The 16,987-nt window shown below is 47.8% G+C and overlaps 1 protein-coding gene across 1 annotated transcript in view; it reads left to right on the top strand.

Moving 5' to 3' along the window:
* The first annotated feature begins 2,717 nt into the window (after positions 1-2,717).
* The window catches only part of PROM1 (prominin 1), a 97,159-nt gene continuing 82,889 nt past the window's right edge, over positions 2,718-16,987 (top strand). The window contains exons 1-2 of the mRNA XM_067734678.1: positions 2,718-3,009; positions 8,823-9,270. Of these exons, the coding sequence (XP_067590779.1) occupies positions 9,048-9,270 (223 nt within the window). The 5' untranslated portion in view covers positions 2,718-3,009; positions 8,823-9,047. The remainder of the gene's footprint in view (positions 3,010-8,822; positions 9,271-16,987) is intronic.

The following is a 16,987-nucleotide window of genomic DNA, read 5'->3' as shown; positions in this document are numbered from 1 at the left end:
TCCAAGACATGGAAACAACCCAAGTGCCCATCAACCGATGAGTGGCTTAAGAAGATGTTTTATACACACACACACACACACACACACACACACACACAATGGAATATTACTCAGCCATAAAAAACAATGGAATATTGCCATTTGCCGCAACACGGATGGACCTAGAGAGTATTATGCTTAGAGAAGTAACTCAGAGAAAGACAAATACTACATGATATCACTTACATGTGGAATCTAAAAAATAATACAAATGAATCATATACAAAACAGAAAGAGACTCACAGACATAGAAAACAAACTTATGGTTACTAAAGAGGAGAGGGTGGGGAGTGACTAATTAGGAGTATGGGATTAACAGTTACAAACTATGATACATGAAAGAGATAAGCAGCAAGGATAGCACAGGGAATTATACTGAATATCTTGTAACAACCTATAATGGAATATAATCTGCAAAAAAAAATTGAATTACTGTGTTGTACACCTATAACTAACACAATATTGTAAATCAACTACACCTCAATTTAAAAAAAAAAGAGAAAAGAAATTCAGTTGTGCTGAATAGTGGGACTGTAGGATTAGAACTCCAAGCCAAGCTGAACAGAATAAATCATTAGTTCCTGTTATAGTCTGCCTAAGGCTGCTCAGAACACATCTTAATATTGTGTTCTATGTTTACTGTTTATTCATTCATTTATTAAACACCTATGATGGCCCAGGTAGAGTAGGTGTTGGGGGTATGAAATGGATAAAAACAGCTGAAGCATTCAGTGCCTGCAGGAAGACTGATGGCCAACCATTTCAATCCACACTACATTATCTGTCGGGAGAGTACAGGCCCCAGAGGGTTTTATGTTATCTTTGGGGCACTGGTATGTTAGGATAATCATGGGCTCTGGAGGCCACATCTGGGTTCAGATTCAGTGCGTCACTTACTAGCTCTGTGACCTTGGGCAAATTACTGAAACTCTTTTAGCCTTATCTTTGTTTTGTTTTTTTTTTTTTGTTTTTGCGGTATGCGGGCCTCTCACTGTTGTGGCCTCTCCCGTTGCAGAGCACAGGCTCCGGATGCGCAGGCTCAGCGGCCATGGCTCATGGGCCGAGCCGCTCTGCGGCATGTGGGATCCTCCCGGACCGGGGCACGATCCCGCGTCCCCTGCATCGGTAGGCGGACTCTCAACCACTGCGCCACCAGGGAAGCCCCTAGCTTTATCTCTAAGATGGAGATAATACTATGCTGTTGTTGTTGCTAAGATTACATGAAATAATGCACATAAAGCACTTGGCATACTGCCTCATTTGTAGTAAGCATTCATTAAGTTTTAGCTATCACCACTGTTACTGTTGTCATTATTATTATCATCATCATCATCATCATTATTAGGCGTAAAAATGAGCTTCCTGAGGCATAATTATTTTTACTTTGCAGACAAGGAAACAGGCTCAGTGAGATTAAGCAGACGAAGTCACAGTGATGAAAAGGGACAGAGCCAAAATTTGAGGCAGGGCAGAGCTGGCTGCCCTCAGGAGGGAAGAACTCCCCTCTGGGCCCCACCCAGAGAGGGCTGCCCTTGAGCAGAAGTGCTGGGGCCTCTGGAGGTGTTCAAGCAGAGGCCCTGACCACTTTCAGACGGAGAAACAGCAGGCCTGATTAGATGTCTCAGGGCACCATCTAACTTTGCATGCCTATAGTGCAGTTTTCAGAAGTTTTCTGAACTAGCATTTATCAAGGAAATATGCACATTCAAGATCAGTTTAACTTTAAATCAAACAAAAATAATGCTCTTTCGAGCACCTGTTTTATGCTAGATTCTGGGGTAAGTGAAAGAGCTGTTGAGTTAACCTTCCTGTCCATCATTCAATTGTCAGTCTGTCCATCCTTCCATGAATCCATCAATCCATCCATATCACAAACATTAAACACCTACTGTATGCTAAACACCGTCCGGAAGGTGCTTTTCTTCCATTAGTCTTATTTTTCCTACCAGAGAGTACTCTCCACTCAAGATAGGAAGTAGTGAGTGAGGAGTGAAATGAGCACAGTTAGAAGATGGAATGGTTGCTTCTGGCAGAAGGTCCCCACGCCTCAGCTTGAGGGGATGGCAGGCAACGCACAGCAAAGAGACCGATATGAAACGAGTAATGAAAGCTCCGTGTGCTTGGAGCCATAGCAGATGCCTGTGTACGTACATGGGAGCAAGGGCTGCTTTTTGCCGGTTTTAGAGCTCCAGCCACTAGCATTACGATTGGTACACGCTAAGGAACCAAATGATTGGGGTTTTGTTTTATTTGAGTAATTTTTTTTTTTTTTTTAAGTCTTGGAAACTGGCAATAGAAGCGTCTAAAGCGGTAGAGGGAGTCAACCAAGGCAGGTCTGAGGTGGAACCAGAGAGATGCGAAGTTTTTAGAAGAGGAGCGGCGTTCCAACTAAACCGCTCAGCCTGCCTCAAGGAGGCGTGGGTCCTGTGGGAGGGACGTGCTCGGTTGAGCGGGGCTCTAGCCTCAGGAAATGGATGCAGCTAGGTCCCAGTGTGTGCCCCGGGGTATCGTGGCGAAGCTGCTCAGCTGGTCCAACCGGGAGCGCGCGGGCCGAACTCCAGGATTAGCTATCTCTAAAGTACCGAGCCAGTCCCCACCCGCCACCTGGCTGCGCGCTCAGCTCTCCCGCCGCGCGCGGGTGAGTACATTTCTGGAAGCAGTGCATTGCGGCAGCCTCATCTGCGAGTCCCGCCCGGGAGCTGCGGAGGCCGCAACAGGTCCCCAAGGGTACCCTGGGCCTCTCCGGCGCGCCTCGAAGGCAGGCGCCTTTCCGGACCCGCCCCGTCCCGGGGTCTGGCCGGCGCGCGGGGAAGCGGGGCAGCGGAGCGGCCTCTCCGGAAGCCATCCCGGTGGTCCCCGAAGCCGAGTCATAAATCATTCATGAGCGGGGGGCCGGGCGAGCAGGGCTGGGAGGAAAGAAGGGGCCGGCAGCGGCGGCGAGGGCTGACTGGTAGCTGGACCGGGCGCACGGTGAGTAGCCGCGTCCTCACGCCGGAGCTCGGAAGGTGTCTGCGGCCCCGACCCGGGGGCTGAGTGCACCCCTTTCCAGAAAGCTGGGGGCGGGGAATGGGGAATGGAGGGGCTTGCTCTGCTCCCTTCTCCTCCCAACCCTCGGCACCCCCTCCCCGGGCCGCGGCAGGTGGTGCGAGCCCGGGAGCGTCGGGGGAACCAGAGGGGCTGCAGGGCCGGCGAGGTGGACCCTGCGAGAGTTCCGGGCATGGCGCAGACGCACGCAAACTTTGCGGGCTGCGTGGTGGGTCTTCTTTCCGCCCACTGGAGGGGAGCTGGCGGCTGTGGCCAGGATCCGGGGCGCGAGCAGGCGGTGGTAACGCGAGTGGGACCCCAGACCCCGAAGCCACCGGCTCGTTCTCTGAGAGGGCGGCGGACGAAGCGAGGTTGGTCCGGGGCTTGGGAACTGTTCGGGGGTGAGGGGAGTCCTGGGGAGTGGAACGAGGGGTGCGGGACACTGACCCTCCCCAGCTGGGTATGGAAAGGGGTCACCTTCCTCTGGTTTGCTAAAAGAAGTACGCGGTGCAATCGACCATCACAGGAGGGGGCTCTGAGGGTGCCATGGGAGGCCTTATCGCCTTGCCCATCTGGCAGCGCACGCACCCCTGGCTTGATGCATCCCCCCGGTCTGCTTTGGGTGCACAGCACGGGGACCTTTGGCGATTGCCTGATGGAGAACTGGGTGATGGAGGCGCACCCCGCTGGGTAAGGCGCCGGCCAGGACAACAAAGGGAAGCGTGGACAGAGGAGGAGCTTCGCGGTGCGGGAGAGTCTGGGGCCCGAGGTCAGTTTCCTCGAAAGCCCTCGCCGAGAGCGGCGGGGGATGCGACCAGGGGGCCCTGGGGCACACGGCTTAGGACGGCGACCCCAGTCCACGCCAACCCGCGCCTCGGCGGGGAACCGGCGCCGACTCTCTCGCGGCAGCCAAGTTACTCCGGCAATCCCCTCCCCCAGGGCGACGGCGGATTCCTCGAGTCTCCTGGTTTCCCGCGGCCGCCTTGCCGCCTATCCTTTGTCCCGCAGCCGGAGAGAGGTTCCTGCGCGGAGGGAGCGAGGGCAAGAGCGGCCCTGGCCTGGCGGTGGGTTGGAGGGGAAGGCTGGGGGAGCGGCGCCACCAGCTTTCTGTAGCAACAGGTTGCGCCTGTAGCCCGCGGCGGCTGCTGACCTTGCTCCTGCCCGGGCTGGAGGAAGGTTTTCCCGGGTTTCTGAGAGAGGCGGCTGATCTTTGTTAACACAAGCAGGTGTGATTGAGGTCCTTGAACGTCCCCTCCCCCCATCCCAACAGAGACCCACTGGAGACCCAAACAGCTGCTGTTCTTTGGTTGCTTGGACCGTATGAAATTGCCGTTTTCGAAAGACTTGAATAGTAGCAACTTCCTATTATTCAATGTGTGTGGAGTTACTACTTAGGCTTTTCTCACTCTTTTGTGAGTTTCCTCCTTCAATGTTCTGGAAGCTGTTCTGCCTGTCAGGGTGAGCCTGGCGGCCGAGTTGAGAATATTGCCGTTCGCAGGGGCAGTCCAGACCCTCAATCGACGGCCAGTTGTGTGTGTGCCAGGCGTTGTACCTATTCTATTTCCAACCCTCCCGCACTATTTAAAACACCATTTTACAGACTAGCAAAAAGGAAAGCGTGGAGATTGTAAGCAACTGCTGTCACAGAGCTCATCAGCGGGGCTAGAGACTCCCAGTCTCGAAAGCCAGGGCTCTGGTCGCTGCAGCAGTGCCCTTTAGTTTAGTTTTGTTTTCTTAATGTATCCCATAATTTTTTAATGAACTTCCTTATGAGTTCCACCCTGGACTATTTCTGTGTATCTAGTAAGGTGAAGCAAAGTGCATCAAAGGATAGGTCGAAAATAATAAAACTTTAAACCAAATATTTTTTCGTCGGGACTTTAAAATATGAAGGAAAGCAGTTTTGCAGGGGCAGGAGTTCGCTCTGAGATTTGATCAAGGTCAGGATGCATTGTTAAAAATGACAGAAGCCAATTCTGGTTAATTTTAGCAAAAAAGGGACTGGATACTGGGTGGCTTAGCGAAGTGACAGAAAGGCTGGCTAGCCAGGCTTGGGAGCCCGGCGGAGTGGGACTCAGGACATGCAACAGGACCCCTGATGGGTGTACGGCCATGGCTGCCACCATTAGACTCTGGCTGTGGCTGCTGGCATGTTTCCATCATTGCTAGGATGAAGTGGAAACTGCCTCTGCCTCAGTGTGTCTCATGCACAAGCCCAGGAGTAAGCGTCTGATTGGCTGAGCCTGGCCTCAGTTTGGGCACCTCAGCTGGCCTCACCATGGGAGGCAGGGCTGCCACCCCCTGAACTCACACAGGTGGGCTCAGAAGTTGGGCAGCTCCCATCCTCCCTCCCACCCACCAAAAACCCTAGATAACACCTACACAGATCCTTTTAAAAGAAATTCCTTAAAAAATTCCATCAAAAAGAAAAAGTAGAGAAGAAATGAAGCTGGATGGTCATCGTATTTGCTTTTAAACCAGTGTTCATGGAAGTGCCGATCTCTGGACCCCAGGCTCAGAATCATGTGAGGTATTTGCTTAAAATTCGTGTTCTTGGGTCCCTTTCCCAGTTTGAACTCAGTGTATTTGGATGGAATCCAGGAATCTTCATCCCATAAACCAGAAAATGGTGAATCTACCTTAGTGATTAGTCTAGTGCCTGTTTGAGGAGAGAGGCCGCAAAGGAGCGATTTCCAAAGCCTGCTAAGTCGAGGATTGCAGCTGAAAGTATGCCCCCCATCCCAGAGTGGTAGACCAGTTGTTCCACCATGGATGACTCCAGTGAGGAGACAGTCTGCTCCCTGTGTTGGAGGAAACAGCTACAAGCTATCCAACACCTCCCTCCCGTGGGCTGAAGACTGCTCATAAACAGGTGCTTGACCAATTCTGAAATAGGTCAACATGACCATTTTGTGTCAGTCTTCTCTCTACCTGCGACCATTTGATGTCAGCCATCCTTACTGAGTGCCTGCTGTGCGCCAGACTCCAAGGGTACGCAGAAGATGAGGAAGTCGGGGACCCCACCAAGCTGTTGGGCTAGATCAGTTCAATGCGGTACAAGAAGGGTGTTTGGGGTGCTTTTGCCTCACGTCTGTTGTTCTGCAGTTGTGCTTGGGAAGATGGGGGTGTCTTTGGAAAGCGGCATGGATTAGCCAGGAGGGAACTCAGGAACAGTGCTGGCTCTCAAACCTTAGTTGTCTAAGAATCTGTCACCAGGGGAGCATGTTAAAAATGCAGATTAATGGGCCACATCTCCAGAACTGAGGTCCTATAATTTCATTTGAAACACAGACTCCGTTTTACGCTGATGCGGCTGTTGGGTCGGGAGCCGTCTTGGGTTTTCTGCTGGTTCCCTGAGCTGCTCTCAGTGGCTCTTGCTACCTCGTGTGGTTTCCCAGGGAAGTACCCAGACCTTCTTTTTTGGAACATCGATTCAGACTGAGATGAAAACCTCTTCCTTTTTGCCTTGACTTTTATCCATTGTCTAATGTTTCATAAGTAGTGAGATGTTCCTAAAAGTGGTCTAAACTTTAAGAGGAACCTACCCTCTGGAGCAAGATGCACGTGCCGCTCAGGTGCTGCCCTAACTCAGTGGAACACCCCATCTTTGCACTTCCGTTGGGATTTCTTTTCCCCTGCTTCTTCACTGAGGATGTCTGGAAGTCTGTTTATTCATAGCTCTCCTGGGGGCCTTCTGCCATTTCCCTCCCGCTGTGTTTCTCTCTGTCCTCAGCTGAGGCTTGGTGGCATTACCAGGAAGTCAGCCTTTCTTAGCAGCTGAGCCTCTAATCCATCAGCTGCTGTGCTCCTGCCTGCCCTTTAACAGATAAGATAAGATGTGAATGTGGTGTGTGCCTGTGTGTGTCAGTGTGTGGAGTGTACGTTCCTGGTGTGTGTTTCGTCTCTGTGAGTTGTGTGTCATTGTGAGCGCATGCATGGTGTGTGTGACGTGTGTGTGCATGCCCACCTGCCTGCCTGAAGCAGCACGGTCCTATCCTACCTGAATAAACACACGCCCCCTCTCCTTTCGCATCTTCCTCCTGCCCTGTGCAGCCCTGCAGGCTTCAGAGAGAGATCTTGCAAAAGCTGACTTGCTTTGTTTCCTTCTTATCTGTTCTCTCTGGAAAAGATTTGAAGTCTGAGCAGGGTGCTGATTCGTGGTAGAACCAGTGAAAGGCTAGAGCACTTCAGAGCCTGAGGACAGGTTGTTGGCAGCAGCCATGCCTGGCAGGGATTGCCCTTTGGAAGCAGTCACCAGGGTCCTGGTGTGTCTGTGTCTGTGGGTGAGATGGACCTGGAAGCTAGGGGTTCCATGAGGTCAGCACTAGGTGTCACTGGGGATCTGAGTAGCCCATGATTTGATAACGGGAGAGTCAAAGGTCATTCCATTGGCAGACCTGTGCAGAAGTAATAGGAGTGGTTATGAGGCTTAGAAGATGAGGCAGTATCTAAGGGGACCTGATATGAATGAACGTCTTCATTCAAATAGCTCATTAAATCCTACCTCTTGTGTGGAGCTCTCTTCAACTTGGTGGAATACAGGTAGCGGGTCCTCTAGCCTTTTGTGCAGTGTGTCACTTTCTTGGTAGTCCCTCGCCTCCATCTTGCATTGTGTGTTTCTGGAGCACCCTGTCTTTATTTTGAAAGTTCCTGAGTGTGAATCTGATGAAGGAAAGAAAATCAGGGTGTTCCTGACCCCAGAAAAGAATGGGCAAGCAGAGTATCCCAGTTGTTTTTGATTCATCTAGCCTGTTGCAGTGGTACACGCAAAGCAGCTGTTTTGGCTTATTTGGTTTTATATTCAGCAGCTCTTACTGATAGCCAACTGTATGCCTGCCTTGTGTTCAGTTCTGGGGAGAGAAACTCGAGGAGGACAGGTCCACGCTGCCCTCACTAGACACTGGGCTGGTAGCCGATTTTAGGTTCCTGATCTTTCTCCCTTTCCCCAGGGGAGGGCGAGAGTCTCGCTCTGATCTTCTTCTCATCGCCTGGACCCCGAGTCATCCAGGTGGTGACTTGGGACAGAGATTTCCATCAGGGCTACCTGATGAGCGTGTTAGACAGAAACCAGTGTCACCCGGCCTTAAAGAGCTTGTTCCCTGCCCTTGAGGCCATGCTTGTCTAGTTTGGGCTGGGGGTGAGTGAAGATGGGATGAAATGAGATCAGTGAGCACATTAATAAAATAAAAGGTGGAGTAAGACATATCTCCAGAAATGGGGAGGATAACCCAAAATTGGAGGAAAGTTAAGCATCTCATCTATTGCTGGGGGCCTCTGCTTCTCTGACTGAAAGGGAGGGTTCTGTAGGGAGAGTGTCTTGGAGTTGGGAGAGTCCAAACTTGGGCTTTGAAAGCAAACTACTGGGTTTGGATTCTACCCCACCATGAATCAACCATGGCCTCGGGCAAGTTGCTGGAATTCGGAGTCAGTTCCCTCTTCTGTAAAATGGGATAATGCCTTAACCGAGGTTCTACCTGCAAAGCATGTAGAACGTGTCTGGAATGTGGTAAGTGCTTAATGAATGTCAGTTTCCAAGACCACACACTCGTTACACTAGCTGGTATTTCTGGGTCTGGCCCCTAGCATGGAACCTTCCAGCTTTCCTGCCCCTGTGCTCTGAAGCAGGCTCTGTGTTTGCTTCCTCCGCCGCGGATTAGGCTGAGGGCTTGCTCTAAAGCCTTGCAGCCTCTCCTCCAGGGGAGCTGCCGGTGCAGGCGGGCTGCAGGCATTAGTGACCCCGCCCCTTCTCTCCCTGCCAGGGATGGTGCTTTGATCGACTGACCGTCCCCCCCCCCACAGCCGAGAAGGTTCTCTGCCACCCTTCACCGCATGCCAACCCAGCCACAAAGCCAAGGATTCCGCAGACTCAGACCTCGCCACGCCTCTACTGCACAGAAACGCACTCCTGTCTTCCCCAAGGCTTCCAGAACCTCTGAAGAGGGAGGTCCCCAGTTCTGCCTCATGTTTGGGGCATCTTGCTAGCTATGGCCCTTCTCCTCCGCTTCCTGCTGCTGCTGGGGCTTTACGGGGACACCATGTCAGAGGGGCCGCCGCCATCATCCGCATACATTCCTGATGGTTTGGAATTTGAATTTCCTCCAACGAGCTATGAGACCAGAGATTCTTATGAAGCTGGACCTACTGGCATCCTCTTTCAAATTGTGCACATCTTCCTCCACATGGTGCAGCCGAATGCCTTCCCTGAAGGTAAGTGCCAGTGGCGGGACAAGATACAGTATGTCTCCAAACATACTCACGGGCGCACACACAATATTGTTTGTTAATGACAACACGATCAGTGCAGAATATATTCCGTATATTAAAGTATGAGATTCAAAGTGATTGAATTGCACAGGAGCAGAAAGTATTTAGCCAGAAGTTAAGAAAAATAAATAGGTTGTTAGGAATGTGATGATAAGAAAATGAAATCAAACTGTGTTGCCATGTTGTTTTTCCAATTCTTTATCCTTCTTCCCCTCTTCTTTTGTTTTGTTTTGTTTTGTTTTTTGGTTAGAGTATTGAATTGTTCTCAAGTTCATACCAAAGGTGGAAGTTAGGGTAAAAATGCAAATTCTCTGTCATCAAACGAGAAGTTAATAATGACCTCTCATGGCCATTGAAAGTTACAAATTTAACTCTCCTCCACCCACCGCAAAATGCAGTTTTGACACTGCTTAGGGTAAGGCCAGGGCAGACCATACCTGTTACCTGGGTAACTTGTTTGCTTCAGGTCTAAGAGTTTGAGTGTGAAGCCAGGAGGGAACATTCATGGCATCGTGCTGTTGTTTTGTGTGCGTACTCTCTGGCCTCACCACTGCGGCTCATCTGTACTCGGAAGTCTTCGGGGTATGTGTTTTCAGGAGTGGGATTATGAAAATTCAAATGGTCTGTGGGAATTGTCTGCTATTAAGGTTTGGCAGTCTAAATTTTTATTGATGTAATGTTAGATCTAGCTTAAGCTTGTTCTTTAAACTACAAAGATTTGAATATTATCATTGACTACTAAACATTATAAAATTTGTAGTAATCTTTATCATCTTCCTTAGCTGGCCAGCCATCGTTCATAAGCAGATTATTTGTGTGTGTGTGTGTGAGAGAGAGAGAGAGAGAGAGAGAGAATGTATTTAGTGAACTTCAGCACCTGTTTATATTACGGGCAGTTTACAGATTTTCTTAATATATATTTACATAGAATTTTTTACATTTATTTGTCTCAGATTAAGCAATTGAAACAGTCTGAAGTGTAGTTTTCAATTTTTTGTTAGTTTAAATTTCGATTCAATGAAGTAAATCTCCCTGAGCCCTACTGTCACAGAAGAGAGTCCTGAACAAGTACTGCTTACTGTTTATGTCGCTGCTTAAAAGACTAAATTTGGAAACCCAAAGGACAGAAGGAGAAAGCAAACTGAGTTTATTTATTCATGTTTAATACAAATTCACTATTCTCAATATCTTTTTGTTTACTTTTGGACTTGATGTAAATATAATTGAATAAATAAACACCTACTAGTGTTTTTAGTCTTGGTTTCTTTGTCTTTTTATGTAAAAAGCATAGAATTCAGTTGTTTAATACGAATTTACAGTGACTTCTTTAAAAAGATTGTGAAGTCTCCTGTGTCATTCTAAGGCAGATCATGTAATTAATCCTGTAATCTCTTTCCATATGTCGTTTTATTTTTCTCCCTCTAGATTTCATATGAAGGCTTCCTCACACTTGTTTCACAAGGGAAAACAGTATCTTTAAAGGTCTTCATTCAAATGATCAGGTTAAAAGACATCCTGCTTCCGATGCATTCTAGGGTTTTCACCTCCAACATAATGATTAGTCTAGAATTTAAATCCTAATGTAATCTGAGGGTGTTAGCCTTGCTTGTCCCTTGACCTTCGTCAATACTTACTACTTCGGAGAAAGAAATTTCCAGAAACAGACCAGCACTACCCCTTTCAGAAAAAATTGTCAGGTTGCTAAGAGAATATAATACTGAATTTAGCAGGTGACGTCTTGGTGTGTTGGTTTTCTTCCACCATCCCATTATTCATATTCTTTCACCCAGTTACTAGGTTTCGTAATAGCCTCAAAGTGCTCAAGAGGTGCTTTGCAACATAAAGGACACTATGAGGCAATCATGTTTTTCGTGTTTTTTTTTTCCCCCTTGGCACGTGACTTTTTTTAAAAAAATTGAAGTATAGTTGATTTACAATGTCCTGTTGGTTTCAGGTATACATCACAGTGATTCAGTTATACATATATATATATATTCTTTTCCCATATAGGTTATTACAAAATATGGAGTATAGTTCCCTACGCTATACAGTAGGTCCATGTTGGTTATCTATTTTATGCATAGTAATGTGCATCTGTTAATCCCATCCTCCTAATTTATCCCTCCCCTCCCCTTTCCCCTTAGGTAACCATAAGTTTGTTTTCTATGTCTGTGGGTCTATTTCTGTTTTGTAAATAAGTTCATTTGTATCTTTTTTCTTTTTTTGAGCCCACATGTAAGTGATATCATATGATATTTGTCATTCTCTGTCTGGCTTATGTCACTTAGTATAATCTCTAGGTCCATCCATGTTGCTGCAAGTGGCATTGTTTCATTCTTTTTAATGGCTGAGTAATACTCCATTGTATATATGTACCACATCTTCTTTATCCATTCATCTGTCGATGGACATTTAGGTTGCTTCCAGGTCTTGGCTTTTGTAAGTAGTGCTGCTGTGAACTTTGGGGCCACTGCATTTCATGAGCACCAAAACAGAGGCCGATGTCTTGATAATTGAAGATGCAAGAGAGAGAGAGAGAGAGAGAAAGAGATAGATTTATATGTATTAGCTTAACTAAATACATCAACCAAAGCAGGTGACTTCAGGATGAGTCCTCTGTGGAGTAACATCTTCACAGAAGATAATATCCCACAGGTCTGTTCTTTCATGTGAGAGAGAAGTTTTGAGTGCACAGTCCCGGTGCAGGAACAGAAGAAGAAGGGACGGCCCTGGAGCCTCGGCTCCTTCTTTTCATGCTATCATTGGGGAGTTTTCCACATTTACATCCTGTTTCCAACCAAAATGGAATACCCAGTTTTGCATTTGGAACTCTCTAAAGAGAAGCCCATCCTGGTAAATACAAGATGGAAAGGTTTTGTTTAGCTGTGGCTTGAGACAAAGGCCTATTCCTGGATAGAAGAAAAGATTAGCTTAGATTAGACCAGGCAGACAGGTAACTACAACTCGGCAGAGTGTGCTCTAGTACCTGGTGGGTATTTCATAAATCCTTCCCCGATCTGAAACTGCAAGGGAGATGTGGTGTCCTGGGCTTGGCTCACTAAGAAGACAGTGATGGCTTACGTTAGGGGGGAATCGTCTGTCCATGCATTAACCTAGAAAGGGTGTTGAGGGCAGGATGTGTGTGTGTATGTGGCGGGGGTGGGGGGCCATGGGGGGAGCTGGGGAAAGAGCATTCCAGGCAGAGGAAACGGCATGTCCGTGGAGTGGAGGAGACCGTGGTTCATGGTGGACCTGTGAAGTGCGTATTCGTGGAGTAAGTCTGCCAGGGTTGGGGAGCCAGAGCTGGAGGACCCTGACTGGCAGGCCAGAGAGTTCTGTAGCGGGAAGAAAGCTAAGGCAGCATGAGCACAAGTTTCATTCACTTGACAAGCATTATTGAAAGCACTGCCTTCTGTGGTGCACCTTGCTGGGTGCTATGAGCCAGTGTGGTAGTGGACTTGGGTTTTGGGAAAAGAATCTGACAGCAGCTGATAGGATAGGTCACAGGGAGGGTGAGGTTCCTGCAGTGGTCCAGAGGGTGGTAATAATGAACTCATGTGGGTTGAGGCAAAAGTAATGGGGGAAACAGAGGCAGAGTCCATTCTGTGTCCAAAAGACTTGGTTTAAGTCCTAGCTCTTGCCTATTACCTGCAAGGTGATCTAGGCCAACTTAATTTTCAGAGCCTCTGCTCTCATAGATGTAATGTGACTCTAATCATAACCCACTCTATAGCTTTTATCTGTGAGGCTTAAATAAAATGATGCATGTAAAGACGATGTTTAAAACCATGCCTGAAAGGCACAGAGAAAAATCCTCAGTAAACGTGGCTGCTCTTAGTATTATTACTCGAGAGGAAGAATTGACCAAATTTGACGCCGAAATTGGTGTCTCGAGGGATATAGGAAAGAAAAGGTGTCTCCAGGAGGGATCTTTACAATGTCCTTGCTGCTGCTTCCTCAGCAACACTACATGGAGTTGCCTTGTAAGAAGCGACTGTGTTGCTTTTGAAGGTAAGTGGGTTGTGTCTCCCCAGCAAGCCCCACAGCAGCAGAACTGGCTCTAGAAGCCAGGATTTGGATGTAGCGCTACTTTACCAAGTAGTCTTTACTCCCACAAATATATCTGCATCTCGTGGGTTCTTGTTTCTTCTCTGTTCTCTCCTCCCCTCCCCAGCATCTGCTGTAAGGCACACTGTGCAAAGTGTTAGCTCATTTGAATCTCCCAGCAACTTTGAGAGGTAGATGATGGAGGTAGATGGTGGTCTTATTTCTATTTATTACATCCCCCTTTACAGATTGGAAAACTAAGTCAGGACAAGATTACATGTTCAAAGCACACAACTAGCCCCTGGCAGATTGAGAACCCCCTGTCTCCAGGACTATTTTCCCTGTGTTCTACAGCTTACTTTGTGGGTAATTGATTTCCTTTTTATTTTATCATACTGCTTTTAAAATGATTGTGAGTTACCATGAAAAAATAGTAATTTTTGCACATTGAAAGTGTACATTGCATAAGATTATCTGGTGTGAATGGTGAGCAGTGCCTTTTCCAATTTGGGGTGTCTATGATGAATTTGGCATAAATCATGACCCAGGTCCGAGCCTTTTTAATGGAACAGGTGTAAAAAAGGTCTCCTCAGCTTTTATTTTTTTATAAATTTATTTATTTTATTTATTTTTGGCTGCGTTGGGTCTTTGTTGCTGTGTGCGGGCTTTCTCTAGTTGCGGCGAGTGGGGGCTACTCTTCGTTGTGGTGCGCGGGCTTCTCACTGCGGTGGCTTCTCTTGTTGCAGAGCACGGGCTCTAGGCACGCAGGCTTCAGTAGTTGTGGCACATGGGCTCTAGGCACGCAGGCTTCAGTGGCTGTGGCACGCAGGCTCAGTAGTTTTAGCTTGCGGGCTCTAGAGTGCAGGCTCAGTGGTTGTGGCGCACGGGCTTAGTTGCTCCGCGACATGTGGGATATTCCTGGACCAGGGCTCGAACCCGTGTCCACTGCATTGGCAGGTGGATTCTTAACCACTGTGCCACCAGGGAAGCCCTGCTTTTATTGCTATAGAAAATTTCTAAAATCATTTTCCACTCTGTTTTGGCATATTTTTAAATTAGATTTTAGGATGGTTGACCTATTTGTAACAACATTTTCTGCTAATTTGATTTGATCCCGGGAGTTGGTGGGTCTGGGGGCGGAGCTGGGGAAGTGGTAGAAGTGGGGAAGAGGGAAGAGTTCAGCTTGGTTTCCTCAGACTTTGAGATGCCACCAGGATGTGATATTAACTGAGAGTCCTTCTGTTGCAGGTAACAGAAACCTATCAGCAAAGGCAATCAGAAAAGGGGTTTATCAACAGCAAGGTCCTACGGTATAGCACAGGGAACTATATTCAATATCTTGTAATAAACCATAATAGAAAAGAATATGAAAAAGAATATATGTATATATTCTTTTATATATATATGTGTGTGTGTGTGTGTGTGTGTGTGTGTGTGTATGTATAACCGAATCACTTTGCTGTACACCAGAAACTAACACAACATTGTAAATCAACAATACTTCAATAAAAAAAACTTTAAAAAAAAGGGATTTATCATGAGGACTCTGGGTTACTTCATGACGCTCAAGGGGGTTGGGGAGGGGATCAAGCCAGCAGGGACTCGACCTGGCTCCCATCTTGGCCCCTCTCTGCCCCGTGGCCTCTTCATTCCTCCTCCTTCCCATCCCCCTTTCTGGGTTCTCCCATCCTGTAATCCTCCTGGTGGAGAGCTAGGCTGCCAACGTCATAGGTTTCAGGCCAGCTTCCTGGAGAGCGAGTGGCTGGGCATTCTCTCTCTTTTAGTCCCAAGTCTCAGTTCTAGTCCTGCCCAGGGCCAGTCGCCAACCACGGGCCCTTCAGGTAACCGTGGCTACAGTCCCACCTCGTGCCTGGGCCGGGTGCTGTGAGCCTGGCACTGTGAGGCACTGCTGGCCCTGTGGCATCACGGGCAGGGAGGTGGTTTCCAGAAAAGGGGTTGTTGGACGGACAGCCCAATAGGTGTGTCTGTGCCAATGTCCACCTAGAATTAGGAGGTTTTATTATATCCAGCACCTGTGTGTTCTTCCTTAATCAGACAGAGCCAGCACTTGTCTTCTTTATATCACGTGACTCAGGTTGGCAATGGGCCTGGACATAAATAAGGTCATGGAGGGAAAGGACTAACATTAGTTGATCCTGTCTCCCCAGTGTCACTCACTGTGCTGGGCAGTCTACGGCTGTCATCTCTATGCATCTGAACAATTAGAACAGCAAACAGCTGGTGTGTGCTGGCTCTCAGGGATTGGAACAACTCAGCAACTCTGTGAGCTTGGGGCTATTAATCTTGTTTTACAGAAGAGGAAGCTGGGGTTCAGAGAGCTAACTGACTTGACCAGGGTCACAAAACTAGCCAGTGGCGAGCCAGGGTTTGAATTCAGGCAGGCTGGGTTGATTGTCCAGGCTCATAGTTGCCACTTGTATTTTGCTGATAAGGGAAGTGAGACTCAGGGAAGCTAAGGGAGTGTTCCAAGGTCACACACACTGATGGCTAAGGGACCAAGCCAAGGTTTGACCCAGAGCCCTGTGATGCCCATGCCTGGGCTTGTCTCCCCTTGTGCTCCCTGGAAGGGGGCGTGTTTGGAGACTGTAACAGGCACTCCTTTAATCCATCTGATGTGTCTTCTGCTTCATAGTACAGCTTCCAGTGCTAAACTGAACAATGAGTCCTGTTGACTGTATTTTCATAAACTTGTCCACAAAGTACTGAAACGTGCCCCTGCCTTCCCGTAAGTGAGCGGTAGAGGTAGGCTGTGCCCTTCTGGAAAATAAACGTGCGCCAGTGCCGTGAAAGACAAAAGAAGGAAAGCTTCCTGGTCTCCAGCGATGATGTCCTTTTTGAGGTCTTCAAATACATGCAGGAAATGAGAGATTAAGTATGAATGTAAATAAAGAGAGGCCACCCCAGCAGCTGCTGGATGAAGCCCATGTGGTATTAGACATTGCTGTCTACTGGGTGGAAGAGAAGTTCCAAAATGTACACTTGGAGAAGCAGCTGTCCAATGTGGTCTGGATGGGGCAATGCTGGGGCAGAAGCATACGGCAGGAGGGACATTACAGGAGGGGTGGCCTGAGGCAGGCTTGCCACGTGCCCTCTGCTTGGCTGGGGTCTAGATTCGGAAATGAGCCCAACACCTGAGTGGTAGTGATGAGCCTGCTCTCTGGAGCCTCTGCCTGGGTTTGATTCCTGGCTTCTATGTTGACGAGCTTTGTGACCTTGGGCAAGTGACTTAAACTCTCTGTTCCTGAGTTTTCCCTCTGTAAAATGAAGATAATAATAATAGTACTTTGGGGATCATCATAATATTTAAATAATATTTATAAAGCAACAAGGACCTTGTCTGATAAACTAAATGCTATATAAGTGTTTGTCAAGTAAAATATGAATGTATAAAACCCATATTCATTATAAGCTTTTAAATTCATCTTATGTCTTGATGATCACATGGACAGAAGAGCAAGTATTTATGTGACTCCCACCGCACTGGTTTCTTAGGGATGCTGTAACAAATCATCACAAACTGAGTGGCTGAAAACATCAGAAATTTATTGTCATAGTTCTGAGAACCAGAAAATCAAGATATTGGCACTCAGGG

This window comes from Pseudorca crassidens, chromosome 4 (genome assembly GCF_039906515.1).
Source record: "Pseudorca crassidens isolate mPseCra1 chromosome 4, mPseCra1.hap1, whole genome shotgun sequence".
Taxonomy (NCBI): Eukaryota; Metazoa; Chordata; class Mammalia; order Artiodactyla; family Delphinidae; genus Pseudorca; species Pseudorca crassidens.
This window is presented reverse-complemented; position numbering and strand designations above follow the sequence as displayed.